This window comes from Leuresthes tenuis, unplaced genomic scaffold, assembly GCF_036924035.1.
Source record: "Leuresthes tenuis unplaced genomic scaffold, fLeuTen1.0.hap1 SCAF_12, whole genome shotgun sequence".
Classification (NCBI taxonomy): domain Eukaryota; kingdom Metazoa; phylum Chordata; class Actinopteri; order Atheriniformes; family Atherinopsidae; genus Leuresthes; species Leuresthes tenuis.
In genome coordinates, this window is record NW_027325366.1 from 25,718,052 (window position 1) to 25,744,892 (window position 26,841).

General features: G+C 40.8%; 1 protein-coding gene across 7 annotated transcripts; it reads left to right on the plus strand.

The window, feature by feature from the left end:
• The first annotated feature begins 2,818 nt into the window (after positions 1-2,818).
• On the plus strand, positions 2,819-26,704 carry LOC140319587 (LIM and senescent cell antigen-like-containing domain protein 1). Of its 7 annotated transcripts, none has more exons than XM_072397279.1 (11): positions 2,819-2,985; positions 16,976-17,135; positions 20,537-20,603; positions 20,717-20,837; positions 20,954-21,103; positions 21,795-21,945; positions 23,174-23,266; positions 23,607-23,655; positions 23,907-23,982; positions 24,379-24,567; positions 25,692-25,771. In XM_072397279.1, exons 1-10 carry the CDS (start codon positions 2,957-2,959, stop codon positions 24,521-24,523), a joined length of 1,041 nt encoding a protein of 346 aa, XP_072253380.1. In that variant the 5' UTR covers positions 2,819-2,956; the 3' UTR covers positions 24,524-24,567; positions 25,692-25,771. The 7 variants fall into 7 exon arrangements, with proteins under 7 accessions (XP_072253380.1, XP_072253381.1, XP_072253377.1 ...); XM_072397280.1 differs by lacking the exon at positions 2,819-2,985 and adding an exon at positions 6,261-6,331; XM_072397276.1 differs by lacking the exon at positions 2,819-2,985 and adding an exon at positions 8,370-8,593.
• The last annotated feature ends 137 nt before the right edge of the window (positions 26,705-26,841 follow it).

Here is a 26,841-nt window from a genome sequence, read left to right on the forward strand (position 1 = left end):
ATATCTATTTTCAAGGACATACTAAAGTATGTTGACTGTTGAATGTTTTTCTCCACATAATTTTTTCCAGCCTTTGCAGTAACATGAAACTAGTTTGGTATGAAAATCATTTTAGTGGAAGGTTAAAAAGACATTAGAAAGCCTTTAATGCTGCATACGTTTGATAATAATCAGCATTAGTTTTAATGGGCTTAAACTACTCAAACCATCAGAGTGGTCCATTTAAGTCTGTCACGTCTAGAGCTACTCACTTTAGTCATATGTCTAAGATTCTGAAGTTCACCTGACCAAAACAGAATATGGTCATTTTACCATATTTATACTTTGTTTTTCTGACTGGTTTTGCAGTTATTCACTAATGCCTCACATTCTCAACTCAAACACGGCAATGATTTTCAGTCTTTGAGTTTTTTCATCCGTCGTATCTTTGTAGTGGCATTTGGTTTGTGAATGTTCTTGTTACTGTATTATTGAATCATTATTTGTTACCTGGATCTAATTTGGGAGTATTTTTTTTTTGCTTCTGTTAGTTGTCATTTTGCAGTTTGATCACTAAATTTCATCTGTGCGGTCGTCTTAGTGAAGGATAAGGGTGGAGAGCACATCTGCCCTGCTGTTGAGGCCTGTGGGGATGGTGTTTTGTACTATTGACTTGACTATGAACATGGACTTCCCTATGGGGTTGTGGGAAAAAAAAAATCTCCTTGGAATTCCTCTTCAAACACAATTTTAGACATACTCCCGTCACATGAATACCGTTTTGTCCCCAACAGTGACGTTGAACATACGCAGATCCATTTTCTCATTCCTTTGGCAGCTTTTTGGGATTCATCCACAAGTGAATGTATTTTTATCAACGCTTTTATATTTATGATGGTTACTGTCTGCAGAAGCTATGAGAGATTACCATAACTGTGTAAAATTAACTAAGACTTAAGATCCTGCCTTTATTTCTCTGTTTGTAAAACAATAATTTCACAGTCATTGGGATTTATTCCCAACTGTAAATGAAAATTAAACCAACAAGGAATCAAGTGAATATTTGCCACAGGTTGTGCTTATTTGTGAATTGTTAGGCATTTTAATATTTGGGTTATCATAACTATCGTTTTTTTCAATGTACTAATGGCCAATACTAATACAGATTTTCCACATATTCAATATGAAAAAACAAATCGGGATGAACACATGATGAGTACAATAGAGGGATTGAGTTAAACTATTGGGAATCTGCACAGATGGTCTTTCTAGCCTCCAGAGTCTCCTGTTGCTGTGTCGTCATCCTTCTTGAAGGAGGGGGAAATGGGAATGGGGGCTTTCCTTTTAAGGAAATAAATGCGGTTCTAGTATTATGACGTAATCGGGAGGAAACGACAAATAATAGCTGTACTGTATGCTGCTGGAAGTAAAAAAAAGTAAACATGCAATTATTCCTCCCGGGGGAGAAACATCATCGTTAACCCTTTCTTGTTCTAGACTGATTCTCCTCAATCGTTTGCAATAAAAACAAATGAGTTTTTATTACAACTCGCGATAGTTTAGAGTAAATCGCACAACGATAAGTGAAGATCCTTCTCGGCTGTAGGTTTCTCCGGGACACCCACCCGCCATGTTGAGGTTCTGTGTAGGTTTCCAGTGTAGGAAAAAAAAAAAAAAAAACACCTTAATCTCGCCTCACAGCCTCAGTAAGGCTACAGAGGATGCACAAGCAGAGGACTGCATCAGTCTAATGACAGACAGGTTAACGCGGTGAGACTAAAGCGGATCATGCGGTGGCTTCACTGGTGGGTCTGACCATTTCCTGCCAGTAAAACCTATTAAAGTGTAATTCTGTAAAAGCGCGATGACTAATTGTGAAGGTGCCATAGCTATACAGATGCAGACTGTAATCAGTTTCCGCTTTCAGTTTAAAAGTACTGATTTTTCTCGCTTGTTAATGTAATGTGCAGACTGTTTCTGTTTGCACATCTGCTCCCCAAAGATGATGCAATGGGCTGCTTTTTGTGATCTTGAATTAAATAAAGGACTACGTCATATGGCTTAGTGGATCCGACTGAAATTATCTGATTCCCACGCTGTCTCTTACCAAAATAAATTTAAAAAAAACAACTGAAAATATACAAGCAGGGGATTAGGCAGGTAACTAATTTTTTAATGTCGTTTTTGAGTTTCAAATTGCTCCTCAGTGTGTGCAGCAGTTATTTACAGAGAAAACGGCTGATGAAAAGAATACGCATTGCCTTGATAGTAGTAAAAAAAGTGTCATTTAAAAGAAGGAGGTTTGTAAAATCTACAAATGCGTTTTGATACATTTGTTAGCACAGACAAAGGAGTGAATATGAAATCTGTTATAGAGGAGTTTTAACACCGAAAGTGAAAAGGTTTCTTAATTCTAACAAAACGGATGGAATTATAACTGACAATAAGCTGACATTTAGCATGCATGCATAGCCGCAGCTATATGTTTCCATTTAATTTATGAATTCAGTTTTTTTGGAAAACGTGGATTCAAATCGTCTTGTACAGTTAGAAGTTTTAAGGAGTACGAGCTCAGTTTATTTCACTCCATACCATTTCAGAAAATATTACTCAGAGAAAGTTTCACGGACAGTTGCACTTTGTCCGCGGTGGTTTGCGCGTGCACCCCAGTCCTGGAGCTGAGCTGTTTGAAGCATAGACATATATACATATATACATATAAACGTATCGCACTAACGGACCAACCAGCTCAATGAGGCGTCTATGTATATATGTCTATGGTTTGAAGGTCTTCAGCGGAAGTGCAACATGACTTGAAGTGCCGTTGGCGGACAGAGGCGAGGCCGCCCGTATTCGCCATTCTGTGCTGTGAAAAGCAACTCTCTGCAGCTCTACAGTGTATCCCGGACGGTACAACATCTGGACATCTGCGGCAGAGGTCAGAAAACACACTTCTGGTCCGACAGAGCGAGAAGTGATGCTGGGAGTTACTGAAATGACGAACGGGTAAGTGGGTAACTTAGTGTGTCCCTTGAAGGCATCTTTGCCAGAAAAAGTTAAGAAGTTGGCAGTTTTTCACTGGAGGAAAAAAAAAGCGCTACAAGGTTTTCTTTGGAGTGTAGTTAAAATGCCTCACGTGTATTTTGCGTGTTTACACTGAAACTGTGTGTGTGTGCGCGCGCGAGAAAATTGTATGTGTCATGTACAGTTAAAATAACAATTAATTTCTCTGTTGCTGCGATCTGAACTTGGAGCGAGCGCCCCCCGGTCCTGTTACTGAATGACGCTTCACAGCCACTGTATGCAGCTGAAGAGTGGAACAAAAAACACAAGGCTTTTTTCTAAGACGCCAAACTGACAATAAACTAAAAGCTTTTCTGAATGGCCTTGGGTGGGAAAGTTTCTGTGTGTTGTGTTTGTAGTGTATCGCGGTTACAGGTTTCCTCTTTTGAAGGTGTTCCTGTTGTAATACACCAGCGGCGTCAACAGGCTGGAAATGAATGCTTTATCCATTACTGCTAATTGTTGCAGCAAACACTGAAAGCACTGCTGTAACATTTCTTCTAACAAACAACTAAGGGTGCTAACCTGTTGCAAGATTTAAAGACCATCTTTGACATCATCTTTGACAGATGATGTCACCTTTAGTAGGCCATTTTTTTCCTCCTGGTTTGTGACCTGACAGATGATTTTGCCCATTCAGATGGGTCCAGATGGGCTGTGGTAAATGTTAAATGTTGGCGACAGCAGCTTGTTGAATCTTCAATACACTGTTGTCTTCTTTTGCTCAGAGTTTTAGATGGTTCAAACTTTTGTACAGTTCAAATCTGTCTGACATGTGTAAAACTCCTTATTTGACGTTGGGTTTCTTTTTTGACATGACGTTGCATGAATCAGGCTATTTCCAAAAGTATGGATTATTAGAATATATACATGTATACTCATAGAGAGAAGTATTGTATTTGTATCAACCTGATTTAAAAAAAAAAAAAAAAGAAAGAAAGAAAATGGGAGTGAGGATGTGTCTCTTTTCTGCCTATCCACCTCCTCCCTGCCCAGGAATGTCCACATAAAGTCATTGGACGGTAGTCACAGCTTTCCAAACCACTTCCTGACCATCAGCTCCCCATGGGACTCTATTTTGAGCATTTATTTATTTATTTTTTCCTCCTCACCAGTCTGATTTATGGCCTGGGGTGAATCTATCTTTTATAAAGCCCTCTGGACAGACATTTCAAGCTGTAAAAGGGTGAGTCTTTGACAGCCTCAGGATTGCTGCATTCCCAGTGCATTACATTTTAATCTGATCCCACGCCGTGTTGATACAACCGGAGCTCAGACGAACGTCTCGGCCTCCAGTGTAGACTTGTCCTTGTTTGGAAGCGGTAAGGTTAGGAAGGACTTAACCATGCGTGCGCTAACTGAATGCATGTGGTCTGAAGAAGTGTGGCTGCAAATGCACACGCACACATTCAGACTTTTGATGTTTTTTCTGCTTGTGATTCGGTGCCACAGTTACAGTAAGCTACATGTTTGTTAGCGTATGACATCCAATCACAGGTGATCACTTCAGACACATTTCAATAACTGACATAAACCAACGCACATAGACCTGTCCACTCGTGACAAATCACTCTGGCTGCATCTTAGTAGCAGCTGTAAGGTGCCTTTGGGATATAGTTTACTTAAAATTAGTTTTTCTTCATAGAATAAATCCCACACTGCTATTATCTTTACAGTTATACCTTGATTGAGCTATAGAAGCACATTTCTGCCATTTGTTCTTATGGTTATTTTATCATTTTACTTTTCTCCTTCCTCATATCATATCTTGTTGTTTGAGGCTGGACAGCTGCGTGTCCTTGTCCACACCGATGGTACTAACAGTAAGACGAACAGTTAAAGCTCTATGAGATTCCTTTTCATTTGACCCTTTTACTTAGAAAAAGGAAGAAGGCCAGAATCTAGTAATATTTCTGGAAATTTCTTTCATGTACTGTTGTCCATAATCAGTCACAATTTATCATCATCAAGAGTGCTCCATTTCAGTTTTTCTGTCTGAATCATTCAAGTGTTTTGAAGGTAGGATCCTGTGCTTTTGGCCATCAGTGGGGTCAGCATCACAGACTTGACAGGTACATGGAGAGCTTTGCTCCTTCTCCAGCACTAATGCACGATACAACAGCTGCAGAGGCTGCACTGGACCTGATCTCATGGTCCCTTCTCCTGTCACCTGTGATCACGGTGTTTGAAGTCCTCCACATGAGGCAGACTCCCTCTCTCACCCACGGAGAGCAGAGACCCTCAGATACTGAAGTGCTGAACTGCATTCCCCCTGCATCACGTGTGAAGGTTCACAGTCAATTAGAAAAAAGAACTCTCCGCTTTAATATGAGTAGGCTGGTGTCAGTCCTGGAGAAAAAAACTGTCTGGCATACTTGTTATTTCTCTAACGATTTTCCACCAATCTTAAGTCTTGTTGGTGGACTCATCTGTGGAATGTGGAAAACCAACGACCTTTGATGCTTCTCTTATGATCGATAACTCCTTGAGCGATACAAAACTGTGGAACAACAGTCTGTGCAATGATCATCCAGCTCTTAGAGGGGCTCCTCGGTGGGGGAATCTCCATCTGTGTGTTAGAGGCTTTGAAGTCATTGTAATACTTTTTCATTTGTTCTACGTGATGTTTTTTTTGTTTGTTTGTTTGTTTGTTTATTTATTTTTCAGATTTGTTACCAAAAGAATGAATCCACTGTACTGTATTGCACAAAGATTTTACTCTACAGAAATGTACAGATACATGTTCTGCTTTCTTTTCTTTTTACCGTGACACACGGAGTTGTGTAATATGTTCAGTGCACAACTATGACTTGAAAAAACATGCACGATTTAACAACAGCACAGTGGGGTTTGGAAGTTTTGGCACTTTTTTGAAGCTGGCAGGAAGCACTCGCAGGTCTGTGAGGATTACTTCACTATCTGCTCAGTTTGGTAATTGACTCTGCCTTCCTCGCACCTCCATCCTCCATTTTAACTCCTTAAAACTTCATCCATAGCCTCCTACCCTGCCTCTGACCCGTTGAACAGTCCTAAACCACGCAATCAAGAAGACGTTTGCTCGCCGATTGTACACCCGTCTATCTCCCTCAGGCACGTACAGAACTCTGGCACATAGGCAGAAGTGGACACAACATCCTCTGGCTCACACATACTGTGCACGCACAACTGCAAACAGGAAGTGATTTGGCCATGAGGACTGAGATAAGTGAAGTAGGAGAGTCTGCAGTGACAGCAAATAGGACTTGAGAAACGACCAAATACATCCTCACTCTAGTTCGACGGAATTTTGGTAAGATGTATTTACGTATTGTTAAAGTTTTCCTTGTAATTCTTGTAAGAAATATAGGGACACAGCTCCATTTCTTGGCTCATGTGTCAACTGTATTAACATGTTATTTATTTTTTTTAAGCATACATTTGAAGTCTTGCACTGTGGCCCAGCACTGGGACTGTTATTGATACTCCCTCTTATGTGAGTCTGTAATGGCATAACTCGATTTATAATTATAATGTGAGTTCATTACAGCTGATTAACAGCACTACAATACTTGAGTAAATGAAAACAGCAGATGGATAATAAAACTTGACGTGACTTGAAAGTGAAATATATATTAGTGGTTTCAAATATAGAAAACCGTGTCAAGAGTAGTCATGGCAACATGTGGCAATTTTTTAATCACACAGTCAGTTTGCTCAGACATAAGACAGACGTTCCACTTGAAATACTCACTGTAATACCAGTGATGTCCACATGGTGGCAGCACATTCGTGGTTGAGCTGGGACTGTGGGCTTCCCCACAGACAAAGATAGCAATCAGATTCCCCAAACTTGATTTAGCTAAATTTCTATATGTTTATGGGATGCTCATGATGATTGATAATTTGATCTTCCAGACACTCACTTTGTAAGCCATAGCCAAATAATGGGGATGGGACTTCAGAATGCACTAAAAACTTTAAAATGGGTTTGTCAGAACGAATTCGATAGTATCAAACTCATGGAAGGTGGCCGTTATGAGTCACAAGGTGGGTGTTTTAGTTTTTTGGGTGTTCTGTTTTGTAATTTTGTGGCTTTTGGTTGTTTTCCTTGTTGTTGTTCAGAGATTCTTACTGGTTGCTTTCACTCTTTGTACTTATTTCAGTAGCTCATCCCCGCTTCAGGATGTGCAGCTGACACTGAAATTCAGCATTCACACTCCTCACTTGTGTGACTCTCTATGTGAGGTTCTCTGAGACATGTGGAATGCTGAACAGGTCAAGGCAAGCTGCTGAAGGTGCATCTGTGTGGTGCAAACTGTCGACTTTGGGCACATACCTGTTTGTACATATCAAGATGATACATGGTGTCAGCCATTACAAATTCCATGGCCTTCTATCACCATAAAGTTTGCTTCTTCCCATCCGTAATAATGGGTTTATTTGATATGCACAATGTCAATTTAATTCATCACAAAAAAGCACATTGTGACTATTTTAAGTGCCATTTTCTTTCTTTTGAAGCCAGTTCTCATTAAAGTAATATTTTAAAAGATGATCTTCCATCAGTCTTACCAGGGCCTGCTATCATAAACAAAAGTAGCACTCAGCTCAGTTTTTCAATCCCGACACCCAACGGTTGCTGATATTGGCTGACGTTTGCCCTCACACCGTCTAATCAATCCTGTCCCGGCTTCGACGGCATCGCAACCCGGTTGTTTTCATCTGAGCGCGTTCAGGAAACTAACCTTGTGTTTTGTGCCCATCAGAGAGGAACGCTTGTTCCCACTTATTGCTGTGATGAATTATTCATAGACTGGCATTCTTATTTATCAATGCTTTGTTGTCTGTTGGAGAAAAAAACCGTCAGTTTACAAAAGATGAACTTGTGTCAAATTCAAGAGCAGCGCATGAGTGACTGAAACCTGGGAATGGAAACTGCTGAGTGCAGTTTTATTGTTTTTTATGGTTTTTCTTCCCAGTGCCCTGTCACTGTTTTCATGGCCGCTGGTCATCGTTTAAAATGAAACATTTGCACAAGGAATAGTTTAAGCTTTTATTGTGATATATGAAGTGTTGTCTCCTTACTGTTTCTGTTTGCCCTCCCTCTTCTCTGTCACATGAACAGAACAATGTGGCTCAGAGAAGTAGGAGGCAAACAGAAACAATAGGGGCAAAGGTCACAGGGAACAACTATTTTTTTTGTTTTGTTTTGATGCGTTCCCCTTCTACCTGCTCCAGAAGAAGGAGGAGCAAGAAGCAGTTGATAGGTGTACGGGCGGAGAGACCACACCTCTGTACATGTCTTACCACAAAGGTGATAGCCCAGGAGGTGTGTTTTAGAGGGAGAGACATTTTCATTTGGGTCCAACATTAACACCCACTCTTGTTGGAGTATGAGTTTTGCTGGACTGTGCAGTCACAGCTGACAAGAAGTAGGAAGGAAGGGAGAAAGGGAGAGAAGCAGAGGGGACATGAACTCTCTAAGGCTGAAAGAGTTGTCAAACTCAGACTTGTACAGAAGAAGACAAGAGAGACCAGACAGCTATGGCAGTCTGGCAAGGGACAGTATCAGGTGAGTGGGCCTTTGTGAGGCTTTATTAAGAGAAATGTTGATTCATTCTTCACTGCCGCTTGTGCTAATATGTTACTTTCTGTTTTGCTGTACCCTCTGTTGTTGATATTTGTCTGATATCTAAGTATTATTCTCAAAAATAGATCACTTTTTCACTACATGCTTTATGGAGGTTATCGACAGTACTTTCTGTCTTCACTGCAGTCCATTTACGGTGCATAGTTGTCTAAATCGCCTATTTTTTCACGATTTGACCAGTAATGATCATTTTTTTAAAAACACTTTCGGAGTTGGTTGGTTCGTTATTAGCTGGTTAGCCAGCCATCAGCCATAGCAGATTCACACTCTCCTGCATAAAAAAATCTGAAAGTTTTGTATGTGTTGCCAAAAAAGCTCTTTTATCGCTGAAGAATCTCTGAAAATAAGTCCATACTTGTGTGGTGGGTTGTGATAAGTGTAGATAAGGATGAAAGTTGTTGATTATTTGAACAGTAAAGACTGCAGCTGATGGTTGAAATCCTCTGAGCTGCGTGAGTAATATCAACAGACTTTTGCAACATTAGTTTTCACAAAATGATAACATCAGTCCTCTTTCACCACACCTCTATCTGTCTCTTTTAATTTGTGAGTGTGTGTGTGTGTGTGTGTGTGTGAGAGAGAGAGAGAGATCCTGAAGTGGTTAGAGGAATGTTGCAATGTGAGGAATGTGGACAGAAAAAAGGATCTTTTGCTTGTGTTCCCAGTGGGCCCACAAACACCTCATTTCTTAGGTCCCCATTCTTACATTTTGGAGAGGAGATGATATCTCACGTAACATCATCACTGTGTTGAACAGCTCTCTCACATTTAAATGTACCATCTTAGGGGAAAAAAGTAAGCTCTGGCAAGTGATATGTGTTAGTAGTTGTCACAAATGTTTTTGTGACAATTCTGATCGTACATTATTTGAGTGAGCACCAGTCGAAGCAGAAGACTTCATTAAACTATACAGGGAAGAACAATGAAAACAGCTTTAAGAGTGTAAAACGTGGAGTATATTGCGTATAAAACGGTGCCAGAGTGGTGAGTCACAAAATGTGCGCTGATTTAGCATCAGGATAACTTCACACATTTTAACCAGTGTTGGTACAAAACTCTGATAAAACTAATAGGCTCTGATGAACACAACTGATTTTTATTTTAAAAATGCTTTTTTGTCTCAACTTCTTACAGAACAATGCAGCAAAGGTCTATTTATCTGCTTTCTTCTTCACTGAAGCTATGCTGAACTCTTTAGTTTGACTCGCAGACTCCGGCGGTGCCTACAAAGGTGACGTATACAGGTGTGAGCCTCTATACTTGACGTGTCTGTGTCAGTCTGCGCTTAGCATTTCCAAAATGCTATTTGCTGGGCTCACTGCCCCTGTTTTGGAGTTTCTTTGTGAGTTAATTTGACTGTAAACAAAACAAAAATTCCAGTTCTGTGGACACTTGAGTTTGATGTTGAACAGGCACTTAAACTGACTGTAACACAGAAAAGAGGAAGGAGTAGATCGTGTGCACTCCCAGTGAACTGGCTGAGTGCTTAGAGGTTTTGAAAAAGAACGTGCTGCATGCATGCAAAAGCATACCTAATGATGTGCAACGTGTGCATGTGACAAAATAGTATGTTTTCATCAGTTTAATTATTGCACGATTTTAACCGTGGCGCTGATCTCTTAGTAGGGACAGAAATGAGGACGTACTAACATGATGCTAAGTGCACTCTGAGCTGCATGTTTTTCCTGCTCTGGACAGTTAAGTGTGTCCGGACCGTTGATAACAGAGGTCAAAATGTCCCCCAGGACCAAAGTTACAGAACAATAGAAATGTTCGTCGTGACTTATGTTTGCACAGTCATGGAATCGGTGTGTCTTTCCCTTTGTGTACATTTGCACAACATGTGTTAGCGTACATACACCTGAAGCTTTGCCAAGGGAAAAACAGCCCTCATGTCTGTGTTGCCATGGTTGCTGTTGACACTGCTAGTACGGTGTGTGACCAGGGTGTGCTTGATTTCTATCTCATGTGTGAGTCCATTAAGCCCACAGAATTTCTGCTGTTTATTTGCATTTCTGGCCCTACACATAAACTTTTACAACATTGTGATATTAGAGCTGCCATCAGCTGTTATTTGTTTGAATTATCTTAACACATATAAAAGTGACGACTGATCCTTAAAAAAAAAAAGAAGAAATACACAGAACTGTGGGTTGTTTTTCTAAATTTTGCTGCGAGGTAAGCAACCAGGTCTTTGACTCTTCACTGAAACAGGACACTGTCTTTCCTACGTCATTTCCAAAATTTGACATTAGTGACCTGACCTGTGACCCTTCCACTGAGTTTTAAAGGCCACACAAGGAAGTCTCAAAATCCTGCGGAGGGAACACACCAGAGATGTTCATTCGACTGCTGACTGCTGCTCAGGTTGACATTCGTATCAACACTCGCATTCTCTCTGCATGTGTCTTTATCACACATGGAGAGTGTAAGAGTTTCAATGCTGAACTTGTCGACATTATGATGTCATAAACCTTTTTGAAGATTTTATTTTACAGTGAAACTCCTTAGAGTACCAAGTTAAAACTGAGGCCCCTGCCTTTAGCACAGGCTGACTCAACATTTCCAAACTGTACTGATTAAGCCCATTTCTCCACCCTCTCTTTAGCACGACTGGCACTATGGTGAGAAAATTCAGATGAACAATGCTCCTTTTTCTGTGTCTGAGTGGACGCCAGAGAATTGACAACTTCTCAAGCTGGCATGTTAGGGTGGAACACCCTGCAAAAAGTCTACAATAATCAAGAGGAGAGTTTCCTGTTGAGCACCCGCCCTCTGTCCATTGTACCCTAGTCACTCAACACTGGTTCCCAGTGGCTGAGTTCCCTCACCGAGCATATGACTTTAATGCAGACACTGTTCTGTTTTGAAAAGGCTGCATGAGCTAAATGGTGCATGGTTATATGTTCGGTGTATTTTCTCACTGAGCGGTTTGGCCGTTTCTCGATGGAAATCAGCTAGTTTGGACACTTTTTCCAAGTTTTCAGTGAGAAAATTGGTTCACAAATTAAAATGTCCCATAACTGGTAAGATTTAGTGATGGATCGGAGATTTCAGTTCAAGATGGAAATGAATTATTCTACTCTAGCCAGTTTGGTGGCCCCTTCAGAGCTGGCCCCTCTGTATACAAAACCTTTTACACACATGCATATACACACACAGACACAAAACAGCAGCTGCCAGCACCTAGTTTGGAGTTGAGGCTCCACTGGCTGTCTATTTGTAGAGTGGAGTCATGAAGACTGTTTTACTGAAGAGCTCTGAGACATGTTTCAGCTGGACTTAAACACACATGAGTCTAGAATTTTGCCATGTTGACTCTAGCGTTTATTAGTAATCCCTTTATTTCTGCAAGATTAAAATAGCAGATGTTGTCCGATATGAGCATCGGATTTGTTTTCCTCACTGGAGTGTATTTCCAGAATCGGGCCTGGTGTTGTTTTGATGTTTAGGGAAGTGGTGATTAATTTGAGGAGTCAGTTGAATGTGACCACATAAAGGGCTATCATTTACACAGAAGACAGACAGATTTGGGGTTTAAAGGCATGTCTAAACTTAGAATTTTCAAGGATTAGAATATATTTGTAGTTGTTGGTCCAAATGGCTTCAGAAATATGTTCTGTTAAATACTGTACTGTGTTACCAATATGTCAGAAAGGTTTGAATCAGACCCAGGAATAAGCAGTCCATAACTAATCACATAATATTGTTCACAAGAAGGGGTTTATAGGTGTATTTGGGAATGGTGAATGTGAAGTGAAAGTGTGCAAAGATCCCAAATGAGCCAGCCGGTCTGTACACAGTGTTGGGATCAAGCCAAACATGCCACATGTCCACTTGTCCAAACTCTATTTTGAATGCCCTGCTTTGTAGGTGAATGTACAACACTAATCCTATATTGTTCCGTTCCTGTAATTGATGTCGGACTCCTTTAGCTTTTCTTTTTGGCTGTGCGACATTCCCACTTTGTGCATTACTGATCCCGACACACAAGGAGTTCCAGCTATTCAACACGCACAGAGAAGGATTGATAGCATTAGGTGATAGTAAGCAAAGACTGTACGTGAGTGGTACAAAGCATTTGAAAATCATAGCAAGGGTATACGTGTTTATCTGCGTAAGGGCATGAGGTTGGAGGTGTGTCCATTGTGACACAGTGACCTCTGTCTGGACAAGAGTCGGGCTGGGCTCTTCAGTTTCAGTAACCTGCCCAAGAATAGACAGCAAGTGTGACGGGAGGGGAGGCTGAGAGTGTGTTTGAGAGAAAAAGAGAGAGTTGATGGGGGAATGCGAGAAAGAGGGAGTGTGTCCGTTAGAGACAGGGTGTGTGTGCGAGAGAGAGAAAGAGGGCGGGAGGGCGAGAACTCCCAGCACAGCCTGATCGGCTCTCTGACTTGTAATGTGGATTACAGCTTCCACTGCCTGCCGCATTCCCATTACTGGAAACTAACACTGAACCATCACAGAGGATTGTTACTGGAGCATAAGGAGCCCTGATAGCAGTTACTTTGTGAAAGTTTTGTACAGATATCTGGGGTTGACTCAGACTGTTGTAGAGATGAACGGCCGTGAGCTGCCACCGTCGATACCTGAGGATGGCGAAGCCCCAGATCACATCCGTCACGGAGAGATGAACGGCTACCACCAGAGGCTTCAGAGTGGTGATGGCGGAGAGGCTGAGGTCCCCGTGTCAAAGTCCCAAAGGCGAAAGAGTGATGTCAAAGTCTATAAGGAGTTTTGTGACTTTTATGCTCGCTTGTAAGTAGTGGACAAAAGCAAAAAATGATGTAGTTTCTCGTGGCCTAGAAATGGTTTGAAAGCTTTAGATTTGTGAAATTGCTGCTGGAGCCTCAATATGCGATCACTATTATTACAATATGATGTCTCACCAGAGAAAGATTTCACTCAGCAGCTTGTGAGGCATACAATTAGACCTTCTTCACCTAACTGTGGTATCTCTGAGGGACTATCATCAAGCATGGGTAGGAGCATGACTCATGAGCTGATCCATGGCTTGGTTGGACTATGATTAATGGCTAGATATTTTTCCTACCATGAAATTCTCAGCTGATATCAAGAATAATGTATTTTTGTGACTGATGTGCCAGTTAAACTGATGCCAGTTAAGAAAAAATGGTACGTTGTAGTGGGAGTGTGCTTTAAGGAATTCAGTCTGCTCGTTCATTGACATGGTGTTAGTGTGTTAACTCAGGGCTGACTGCAGTGTTACAGAATGTGAAGAATTCTCATCTGCCTGAAGCTGAGTCTTACCAGCCAGTTTGATTAGCTCAAGCTGCCGTTGGTGCCATGTTTGTGCAGGGATTGCTATGAGCGCTACAGGAGAGAACGCACAGGAAGGGCTATTTTTGTGTCAAGGGGGGAGTTGTTATGCAAAGTAGAATATGCCAGCTGGCATTTGAAGTATGTGTGCTTGAGAGACATGATGGCTAAATATAAATAATGTATTTCTGACCGATCTGGGTTCATCATACAGTGTAGAAAAGCAAAGGCATGCGGTCACCCACGGACTACTGGGTGATTTGGGTTCCCTGTGACAATAAAGAAAGAAAAACGAAAGAAAGGGCAACCAGTGGGAGACTACAATGACATGATCAAGTTAGAGCCCTCTCAGTCATTTAAGAAAGGTCATTAATGGACTGTTTGATGCCTGGTAGTCTCAGAGTTTTCATTGCAGTGATGCAAAAATGAGGAACCGAAGACAAGTGGAGACCGGAGAGGGTACAGAAGGTATTCATAACACAACTGATAGTCTGCATCCTGTCCCTTTTGGGACAAACAGACTCCTTTTATGGTCAAAGGCCAGCATAGTTGGGTTAAAAGGGCAGCCATATGTGGGATTTAAAAAATAACATCTTCCCCTGCTGCCTTTTAATGTATTTTTTTTTGCTAGCTGATTTATAACAAAGAAAGAAAGAAAAATGTCTTTTAAGACATCATTTGAAGTAGGTGAGGGATCATGTTCTTCACACTCTACACTAACTGATCTCTTCAGTCGATGATCTCTCTAAGTGCAGATGTCTGAATGAATAGATCCGGATGTTGTGCTGACTTTGTCCAACTGATCCCATGTGTGAATTGAGCAGGTAACTGTCTGATGTGTGTGTGTGTGTGTTTTTTTCTTACACTTTTTGCTGTTTTTTCCCCACTCCATTGTTGAAGCTGCAGTTACGTGCAAATCCATGTAGTGTTTACACACTACTCTGTATCAAAACACTCATCGGTATCGATATGTTGGAAACCTGACCCTGCAGTATCTGAGGCACACTTTTTGCATCCTGTATGCTCCTCCCAGGTGCCTCTCCAGAGTATTTCCATTAATGTCTCAGACAGGTTTATGTTGCCTACCAGCATGCATGTCAAAGGACAACTTTGGACTGTTTCTAAACGGATTCAAATGTATGAAAACAGCTTGTGGGTCAGACTTAACAAGAAAAAAAGCAAGAGAGAATTGGATATTGCATTAAGTTTGTTGAAGAAAACCTGTTTTGTTCTTGGTCTACAACCTTTTTAGGCTTGCCTTTGAATCAGGGTGTTCGAAGCAGATAGGAGGGTGGAAATACCGAAGGAATGTATCACTTCCTCCCACAAATCCTTTAGACAGGGCAGGGCTGAGTGTCTTTGATATCAGTCCAGAAAGGGTATATAAAACAATATGTATTTGATAAGCCTGCGAACATCTTGCTCCAATATGCTCTTTTTAAGGGACCCGCCATTTACCCACCCCCCTCTTATGTGGTGCGTAACCCTGAGTAGATTAAATGGGGGGAAAAGCATTTTAAGGATTATGACTTGTTCAAAAAAACTTCAGTGGATTTTAGTGGATCATCTGTCTGTTTCTTATTATTATTATTTCTAATTAATTTGAAATAAACAGATGGCATCACTCCCTAAAAATCCTACGTAGTCTGTGCATGCGTTTGTACGTTGCCTAGATACAGTGTGGTACTCCGGCCGTTAAAAGAAAGCATCAAAGCCAGGATTGTCCCTTCGTTATTCCCTCTTTGGCATTTTTCACATCAACATTTCTATTTGCATGTTGTTTTCACCTACTTTGAGTTTGTGTCAGGCTTTTAAAAAAGTGCTGTTATTGAGGGAAGTGGAAGGAGAATCTACTCGTTTTTTATGTGCTCACATGACTCAGAATCCCAAACCCTGTTAACAACTGTAAAAACTAGATGCAGTAAATATGGACTGACTGGTTTATACTCCAGCTGATGTGTTGCACATTTCTTTTTCTCCACAGATTTATTTAGTTTGTGGGATTGTGCAGTTTGTCTCCAGATTAGACGACTTTGCTTTTGACTTTGAAAATAAGAAGCAGATGCGGGTGAGTTGCCAGTGAGTCGGTGTATTTGATAGTTGTGGACAGGGTTTCTGCGACACATTTCTTTCTTGCACTGTTCACTTATACGGATTAAGTCGATTTCAAATGTCGTGTTTTTCTGTAACATTATTGTCAAAATGCATTTGTAAATGTGAGTGCAAGCTGTTAAGGTTGGTAACGAAGTACTTTTGTACTTTAGCTGGGATTGCCACTGTTTTCCACTGTTACACTAAATTAGGTCGAGGCTCATTGAACTATTACAGTTGTGCTTTGCAGTGAGGCTGCTGACCGCCTAATGAAAAGGTGGGATCAGGTTCACTTGTTATTGCAACTCCAAGTTTATATTACTTCTTAGTATACCCCAGGGTTTTTCTTGAAGATCATATAAAACCTTGTTTGTGCATGTATTCACATATTTGGATGGAACACCAGTAACTTCAGTCTGACAACGCAAAGATTTCCCGCCTCAGCGGCCCCCACGCCCTGATAACCAGAGCCAAAGTAAACCCGAACAAATGTTTGTGTGAGTTTATTACCTCCTACATCACATTTTCCTACTCTGCTGTCTCATTTTACTGAGAAAATCTTCCAGCTGTTACCATGACATGGGAAACAAGGTAACAGATTATGAAATATTGCAGTGACATTTAGTTGGTTCAGACCTAACCATGCTTGTTGTCCTGCTTATTAGAGGAGGACAAGATACAATGAAATGAAAGAAACAATGAAAACCAGTTAATTGTGAATAAATATGAGTAATTAAGAATACTATATGACATAATAGGAAAAAACTGTGAAAATATACTGTGATTTGGTTACAATGAATATATACAATCACTGAACTGAACTGCTGTGTTTCAGTGACTGTGATCGACTCTCCAATTTTCATTTCACTCGTGTGAAGGGAGATCTTTTGCTTTCACAAGTACGCTTTAACCCTGTTTCTTTGTTTTTCTCAGCAACATGGCCAACGCACTGGCCAATGCCATGTGTGAGCGCTGCAAGAGTGGCTTTGCCCCGGCAGAGAAGATAGTGAACAGCAACGGTGAACTTTACCACGAGCAGTGCTTTGTCTGTGCCCAGTGTTTCCAACAGTTCCCAGAGGGGCTCTTCTATGAGGTAACACTCTATTCTTTAATAAACTACTAAAAAGGTGCATGACGCAGTTAGTCACCGGTTTAAACTCACCTTGAGGGCAGTGGATTATGATAAACACCTGTTTGTCTGAAGATACCACACAGTGCAGCTCCTGTCTGAACCGCTCGTAGCCACTTGCATAGTTACATGTATGAGTTATAATAAATTGTGTGTGAACAGATCTGTAGGTTCACAGAAAATTTCAGTCCATTAGCTCAGACGTTGTTCTGCAAAGGTAACAGTGTTACTGTTGTCATGGGTCGATGAACTGGTTTTCTAGTGCGGGATTCTGTTAATGCACGTCTGTTGAATAAACAGTTTGTCCAACTGAAATGAAAAAAGAACGGTGAGCACAACCTCAATGCAGTATTGAATAATTAGAAGCCCTCTTCCAGTAAACTGTCCATTCACTGTCCTTGAAATGAGGCCGGATGTAACTCGAGGCTCTTATTTTGCTCAGTGAAAGGTGTCTTTATGGCTCTAATCGATATAAACGCCAGAGTCAGAGATATTAATCTGTCATTCCCCAACTGGACATATTACTATAAATACACAGTCAACTGAATATTTCCCATCCTCTCTCTATTTGTTTCACAAGACCACAGGAAATCATTCTGCCTGTGGCTATAAAACTCCACCCTCTGACGGCTTTACTTTAACCGAATGAGCAATAAGTTATTATGTATACACATATACTTAGTGTATGTGTGTATATATATATACATATTACAATGTACTATTTTTGTGCTTAGTTGTTCTGTTTTATTGTTATTATTTTATTATTACTGTATAGTTGTGCAATTGTAGTGTTTTTAATGTGTGCAATTCTATTCTTAATATATGACCACTGTTACTTCTGATACCTCCAGCGGAGCATGTGGCAGAAATGAATAAAGTACATCTGAATCTGATATTCATGCTGATAAGTTGGAAGTCTGGGTCTGTATGTTTAAAGTGGAAATAAATCTCCGCCGTTGCAGTTGTTTTTAGGGTCATAAAAATGTCATAAAAATCTTTATAGACAGTACCAGTCAAATGTCTGGACACACCTTTTCATCCAAAATGACGGGGAAGTTTAGATTTTAGACTTTTAACTTGTGCTATAGTTTGTTTAGGGAAATTTTCTTCTTGTCTGTCTCTTGGGCCCAACTTCACCTGATTTGTTCAACATGACAACAAAAGGGGCAGATTGTATTTATTTTTAAATTATAGTATAAAAACTTAAAATATTACACTGTGGACAGCTGTAAGTTTGATCTGTTTTATTCGTGTAGCACATTAAAACACAACAAACTTTGACCATTCGAGTTCCGTGGACGGCATTCTTTGGTCCTCACTCAGATCCACCCCTTGTTACATCCACCTTTCTTTGGTCCTCTCTCAGATCCATCTCTTGTTACATCCACCTTTCTTTGGTCCTCTCTCAGATCCATTCCTTGTTACATCCACCTTTCTTTGGTCCTCTCTCAGATCCATCCCTTGTTACATCCACCTTTCTTTGGTCCTCTCTCAGATCCACCCCTTGTTACATCCACCTTTCTTTGGTCCTCTCTCAGATCCATCTCTTGTTACATCCACCTTTCTTTGGTCCTCTCTCAGATCCATCCCTTGTTACATCCACCTTTCTTTGGTCCTCTCTCAGATCCACCCCTTGTTACATCCACCTTTCTTTGGTCCTCTCTCAGATCCATCTCTTGTTACATCCACCTTTCTTTGGTCCTCTCTCAGATCCATTCCTTGTTACATCCACCTTTCTTTGGTCCTCTCTCAGATCCATCCCTTGTTACATCCACCTTTCTTTGGTCCTCACTCAGATCCACCCCTTGTTACATCCACCTTTCTTTGGTCCTCTCTCAGATCCATCTCTTGTTACATCCACCTTTCTTTGGTTCTCTCTCAGATCCATCCCTTGTTACATCCACCTTTCTTTGATCCTCTCTCAGATCCATCTCTTGTTACATCCACCTTTCTTTGGTCCTCTCTCAGATCCATCCCTTGTTACATCCACCTTTCTTTGGTCCTCTCTCAGATCCATCTCTTGTTACATCCACCTTTCTTTGGTCCTCTCTCAGATCCATCTCTTGTTACATCCACCTTTCTTTGGTCCTCTCTCAGATCCATCCCTTGTTACATCCACCTTTCTTTGGTCCTCTCTCAGATCCATCTCTTGTTACATCCACCTTTCTTTGGTCCTCTCTCAGATCCATCTCTTGTTACATCCACCTTTCTTTGGTCCTCTCTCAGATCCATTCCTTGTTACATCCACCTTTCTTTGGTCCTCTCTCAGATCCATCCCTTGTTACATCCACCTTTCTTTGGTCCTCTCTCAGATCCATCCCTTGTTACATCCACCTTTCTTTGGTCCTCTCTCAGATCCATCCCTTGTTACATCCACCTTTCTTTGGTCCTCTCTCAGATCCATCCCTTGTTACATCCATCTTTCTTTGGTCCTCTCTCAGATCCATCCCTTGTTACATCCACCTTTCTTTGGTCCTCTCTCAGATCCATCCCTTGTTACATCCACCTTTCTTTGGTCCTCTCTCAGATCCATCCCTTGTTACATCCACCTTTCTTTGGTCCTCTCTCAGATCCATCTCTTGTTACATCCACCTTTCTTTGGTCCTCTCTCAGATCCATCCCTTGTTACATCCACCTTTCTTTGGTCCTCTCTCAGATCCATCCCTTGTTACATCCACCTTTCTTTGGTCCTCTCTCAGATCCATCCCTTGTTACATCCACCTTTCTTTGGTCCTCTCTCAGATCCATCTCTTGTTACATCCACCTTTCTTTGGTCCTCTCTCAGATCCATCCCTTGTTACATCCACCTTTCTTTGGTTCTCTCTCAGATCCATCCCTTGTTACATCCACCTTTCTTTGGTCCTCTCTCAGATCCATCCCTTGTTACATCCACCTTTCTTTGGTCCTCTCTCAGATCCATCCCTTGTTACATCCACCTTTCTTTGGTCCTCTCTCAGATCCATCTCCTGTTACATCCACCTTTCTTTGGTCCTCTCTCAGATCCATCCCTTGTTACATCCACCTTTCTTTGGTCCTCTCTCAGATCCATCCCTTGTTACATCCACCTTTCTTTGGTCCTCTCTCAGATCCATCCCTTGTTACATCCACCTTGCTTTGGTCCTCTCTCAGATCCATCCCTTGTTACATCCACCTTTCTTTGGTCCTCTCTCAGATCCATCCCTTGTTACATCCACCCGTCTTTGGATTTAACTTTTCAGACACGGCAACAAAAGTCTTCAATAGATCCAGAATGAAAAAAATACCTTCAAAATGTCCACGAATAAATATGTATGATAACTTGTGCTGAATATGAATATTTAATAAGTTTTGATGTTCTAAATACTTGTATTCTGTTGCATCAACAGTTTGAAGGAAGGAAGTACTGTGAGCATGACTTCCAGATGCTGTTTGCTCCTTGTTGTCACCAGTGTGGTGAGTACATCTGTTTTTCTTCATATAAGTCATATAAGAACAGGAACTAGAGTTTCTGACCTGTGAACAATAAGTAATGATAAGTATGATGTAAACTTCTACTCTTCTCTCAGGTGAGTTCATTATTGGACGTGTGATCAAGGCAATGAACAACAGCTGGCATCCAGACTGTTTCTGCTGTGACATCTGCCAGGCTGTGCTCGCAGATGTTGGATTTGTTAAAAATGCTGGACGGTCAGTCCTGTTAGAATCACTCACCTTCATGTCACTGCTAATATGCGATCAATTCAAATTGGCTGGTTTTTGTTGTTCTGCCTGACACATTGTGTCTTTCTTTTCTTTCCCATCAGGCACTTGTGTCGTCCGTGCCACAACAAAGAGAAAGCTCGAGGCCTTGGAAAGTACATCTGTCAGAAGTGTCACGCCATTATTGAGGAGCAGCCTCTGCTCTTCAAGAACGACCCCTACCATCCTGACCACTTCAACTGCAACAACTGCGGGTAAACCAGCATTCACATGCCTGACCACCTGCGTCAGTTTTCGTAAATAACGTTTAGTGCGAAGCAAGTTTGAAGGCTGAATGACACAGCTGATGGGGGATTTATTGGGTTGTGAATATAATGAAATGGCTGCATTGAAACGTCTTGATTGGAGGCATGCTTAGGTGTTTTTGCCAAGATACTTACATTTAGTATCGGCAGCTCAAGTACACCGGGATTTATAGGAAGATTACCAATGATTGTGTGATTTATCTTCTTCTTGTCCTCAAGCATTACTTCTCTAAAATAAATATTTTCCAAGTTTTTATTCTGTATAGAATTACACATTTAGAACAAATATCCAGCAGCAATTTCCTTCTGTTACAAAACGATGAACTAAAGACCTAATGTTGCTCTCTGCTGGACAAATTATGTTATTGTAGGTGTAGTCACCAGAGTAAGATTCTGTATGTGTGTCACATGTTTTTTTTTACATTTCTTTCTTTACATATGATGCAGATACATTTGAAAACTTCTCTGTTTTTCATGTTTATAAAAAACAGTAAAAACATAGTAATCAGTTATCAGTAAACATGGAACCAGCTCACATTCACTGTGATTAAACCTCCTGTTAACTGGCAACAGTGTTAACTGTATAATTACTTGTGTTACATTAACCGTGTTCACTTATATATTACCTCTTCCTCTGCAGTAAGGAGCTGACGGCTGATGCCAGGGAGCTGAAGGGAGAACTCTACTGTCTCCCCTGCCATGACAAGATGGGTGTGCCCATCTGCGGGGCCTGTAGGAGACCCATCGAAGGCCGTGTGGTCAATGCCATGGGCAAGCAGTGGCATGTGGAGGTGCAGTTTTTAAACTAAATTTCAGTATGTTCATCTGTTGGTATCGTATGTTACATTGTGTCTAACTCTATCTTTCTTTAATATTATGTATTTTCTATGTTGTTTGAAAGTCTGTTTATTTGAGTTTATTGGATAGACTTTGATTACCGCTGTTGTGTTTTTTTTTATTATTACCTGTTAGTTTCTTTGATATTTTATTTTTCATCTTTTCTTCTGTCTTTTCTTATTTGAAGTCCATCTTCCTGTTTTCCATTCTCCACATGTAGCATCATGTGTGCACTGTGTGTGAGCGCCCCTTTCAGGGCCACCCATTTTATGAACGAGGCGGGCGCGCCTATTGTGAGAGACACTTTGATATGGTGAGGGGATCAAGGATCAGTGTGACATTGATTGCTGCCCCGTCTCCTTGCCTGGCTTCAGTCTACCAGCCTCCATACAAGGGCCACGCTAGTGTACAAGTTCACTGGTCAGTCTTTTAATTAAAAAGTGCTGGCTTTGTGAAGCCACGTCATATTCTCACAAAGTTCCTTGAAATAGGTTTCTTTGTTCCACATTTAAAATTTACTAAACTTATGCTGCTTTACAATAAGATGAATTCCTTTTTTTTAAATTTCATCTTAATTTTTCTGACAATCTGAAATCATTATTTCAGATTGTCAGATTTCAGATTAATTTTAAGATTTGTTGAGATTCGATTTATACGTTGATCTTAAAGGTAAATGTAAATTAAAGTATGTTCCATAGAGCACAGAATGCCCTGTCGGAGTGTTTATAAGTTACCAGAATAGAATTCAGAGGAATTGAGTGTAAATGTTGTCAAATGAAAGCAGAAAGACCTGGTTGAAGATACCTCTAGCTGAAATCTGCTTTAATAACTCAGAGTTAATGTATCTTTTCGATGTATTGTGTCCTCATACACAAATGTGTTGTCACTCAAAAATTCCATCTGATAAACTGCATTTTGGTTTTTTTTTGCCTTGCCATGTCATACATTTAAATCCTCTCATGACTGTTAGGAGGATTAGCACACGCAGTTGAGGTCACCACTTTGCCCACCCTCTGTATGGACGCAGTAACAGGACATCTGTTCTGAACTGACATGCTTGTGGTCTGACCTGATAATGTCTGAGCCAGACTGTGCTGCTGTCTGTTACACAGTCTGAGTGTGATGGCAAACTGACTGGTAGCTGTGCTAACCGTGTGTGCTTGGCCTTGGGTTTGCTTGCAGCATTTTGTGTGTGCTAAGTGTGAGAAACCCTTCCTGGGACACCGTCACTACGAGCGCAAGGGCCTGGCCTACTGTGAAACACACTACAACCAGGTACAGATCAATATGTTATGGACAACACACACTACTATCAACACAGTATCTTTTGATTACAGTGGAAGTTATAATTAGCACGACTTATTTAAAAAAGTTTATATTAATAACTCATTTGCAGTCAAATTCATTATTTCTATCGTTTATTCAGTCAATGTAATGCCTCCACCTAGTGTTGGAAAGCTGAAAGGAGTTTTTACTGTTTGAACTCCGATGAAAGTTTACAGATGCCTTGTAGTCTGCATGTTGTATGAGTCGTGATGAGGGCTGATAAGATGGAGCCGATAGGACGCGGCACTTCATTGCTAACTTTCTATTTCTCTCCCCTCATCACACTCAGCTGTTTGGAGATGTGTGCTACCACTGCAATCGTGTCATTGAAGGAGACGGTGAGAAAACATGCGCAGTTTATAGAAGAAGTGTATATTCTGCAACTCTCTTGATGTCAGCACTCATAAGAGTTCTTCTAAGTTCCCACTTTAAGTTCATATTGATTGATTTATGAATTCTGTGAGGATTTCTTTATGCGGTTTCATGTGAGAATTATAACAAGCTCACCATTTAGCTGAAATCATGTGATGATTATCTGCAGAACTGCCTCTTGTGACAGTAATCGTGCTTTTTTTTCTTTTTTTCTCAGTGGTGTCAGCCCTTAACAAGGCTTGGTGTGTGAACTGTTTCGCCTGCTCTACTTGTAACACCAAGCTCACCCTCAAGTAAGTCCCAGTGTGTTGTGAGTTTTACAGTGTAATGCTCAAAGTGTACACTTTTGACTCACTTTTCACGACTTTTGTACTCATTTGGCATTAGTTATATTCTCTGAATCAGTCAGTAATTATTGTTATATGTCCGTGTTTTCCTTACATGTTCTGCCATGTATCTTTCACAACTGCCTCACTTCTGAGACCGTTTGCTGCTGTTAACTGTTTCTCAGTCTTATTCTTTTCCTGATTCTCCCCTTTCTTCTCCTTGTTTCTCTGTGCACCATCTCTCTGCCCACCCATACCATCTCTGCTCATTCTGTTTCTCTTCCTCCTCTCCATCTACCCTTCCTTCTCTCTTCCTCCTCCCTCACGCCTCTCTCCATCTCTCCCTCCTCCCTGCTCTGTCAGGGAAAAGTTTGTGGAGGTGGATCTGAAGCCGATATGCAAACACTGCTATGAGCGCCTCCCAGATGACATGAAACGCCGGCTGGCCAAGCGCGAACGTGACTCAAAAGAAAAGAAGAAGAAATTATTGATACCCATGTGTCTGTGACCCTCTCTTTCCCTTTTATCCTCACTTCAGCTGTTCCTCTCTTGGTCAGTTTCTATCTTCCTTATTGTCCATTTCTTTTTGGTTTAGTTTTTTTAATTTCCCATTCCATCTTTTTTTAGTAGGTTTAGTAGGTAAACAGAATCGGAAGTGGTCTAACACTGAAAATGTCTCGCACGTAACCGCCTCTGAGCAGGAAATGGCGATCAGGATTTAAGCTGGCACTTGCTATACAAACAGGAAAATCAGATCAATCACAGGCTAAAGGGAAGGCTTTGTTTCTTGGTTCTCCCAGTCTGTCTGGTCTAAGGAGTAAAGACATAATCACTTCCGACAGCTTTCTGGTCTCGGCTGAGGAAATGCAGTGGGTTCTCTGGGTATGACGCGGTCCAGGCAGTGTTGGCACGCTGTGGAAGGGAATCTCGTTAAGAGGCAGCAGAAGGGAAGTGTTTAAAGGGTTTGCTAACGTTTTAGAAGAAATTAGGAATTTTAATCTTTATGTAGATCTACAACAGTGCACAAAGTGTATCAAGTATGCTCAAAGAATCAGTCTGCAGCAGTGGTCAGAAAGTGTTTGTGCTTAGAGTTGTTCAGGTAACTTTTTTTTTACAAGCAAAACAAAAGCCCAAAAATATAACCGTGTTGTGCAGAGAAAAAAAATCAAAACATTTGTGTTGCGCTCGAGGCCAAAGACAGAGCATGAGATTGGTACTTGATGATGGGATGTAAAAATGCAGCCGGAAAAATATTCCTTATATAAATGTGTGAGCTGTCAGTGCCTTATAGAATACATAGAAAATAAACATGCTGCACAACGAGACCAGAGTGTGATTACATCTTTCACAAAAACTGACATGTTGCCAAATTCAATCCAGTTGGGGATCAAAACCAGAACTGAAAACTCTTCTTCACACTATCAGCATTGACCTTTCACAAGTCCTCTTTTTTTCCATAATATGAGCATGTCATCATGTTACCATATGTGCCGTTGTAAAAGATGGCTTTGTTTGAAAGGCGAAGGGGATGAGTTGAAAAGAATGATTTTGCGCCAGCGTCCAGCCATAAACCAGCAAGTTATTGAACCATTTGTCACACCTACAGACGTATCATTAGCACAGACCTGTGTCGACATCTAACTTCCAGTTTACAGCTGCTCCTCTTTTCCCTGCAGGAACAAGTTTGTGGAGTTTGACATGAAGCCCGTGTGTAAGAAGTGCTATGAGAAGTTCCCCCTGGAGCTGAAGAAAAGGCTGAAGAAGCTGTCTGAAACTGTTGCACGAAAGTAAATGCACAGTGAGCAGCTGGAGAGGATCAAATGACACGGTGAGGTGGCTATGCTTGTGCCCACCATTGAGTCATTTCAGATAGAGCTGGTGTGTTTTTTTTTGTTACATTTAGGTTTGTTATTTTAATGGAACACTTTACTAATAGCCCTCTCATTCACTGCTGGAAAGCGCTAAGCCTGGATTTCATATTCCTGAAACTGATGGCTCGACAGTCAGATCGTTGGTTGGTTTGTCAGGAGATTTAACTTCAACTTGTTGAGTGCCTTTTGCTCAAATGCTGCACTATATATTTTTCATATATTCACTTATGTCACGGCTAGATATATAATATGTACACATAAAAACATGTGAGGATGGTCCTATATTTAATAACGTTTGAGCTTTAAGAAAAGTAGAAGTAAAATGAAACGGAAACTGTCCTTGAAAAGTTGTTCAACTTGTGCTGTGATGCCAAAAAAAATCAAATCTCCCATTTGATGAATGTTACTGCTACATTTCTGTAATAACTAAGTAAACTGAAGAAGGTTTTATTGTATTACATTTACATTGAATGTGCATATAAACCCTAAATGTTTTTCTTTCTTCCAGAATGTTATGTACACTCAGTATGTATTTTCTTTAATTATGCAAAACCGCTTCATGTAGTTCTTTAAAGTTAGAATTTCTTTTTGCATCCATAATTTCACGCTGTCGTACTACATGTTACAATAATGGTTTGCGTACCACATGTTGGATAGCCTTATCACAGCGTGTCCCAGATATATGGATATATGTATGTGGCACATCTCTGTGCTAACAGGTATATCCTTCTATTTAGCCACCAGTTTTTAGGGTTCGAATGTACGAACCACAAATAATCTAATACGACCCTGAAATAAATCTGTTTTGTAATGTTGTATTTCTGTTTCCTTGAATTCATTTTTCTCTACAATACACACATGAAGAGCAGCATAAAAACAGAACCCAGTCATGCTGCAGTCCAATTCGACACTTTATCTGCAGCTTTAGAAGTTTGATTGTGTTGGGACTCCCCTC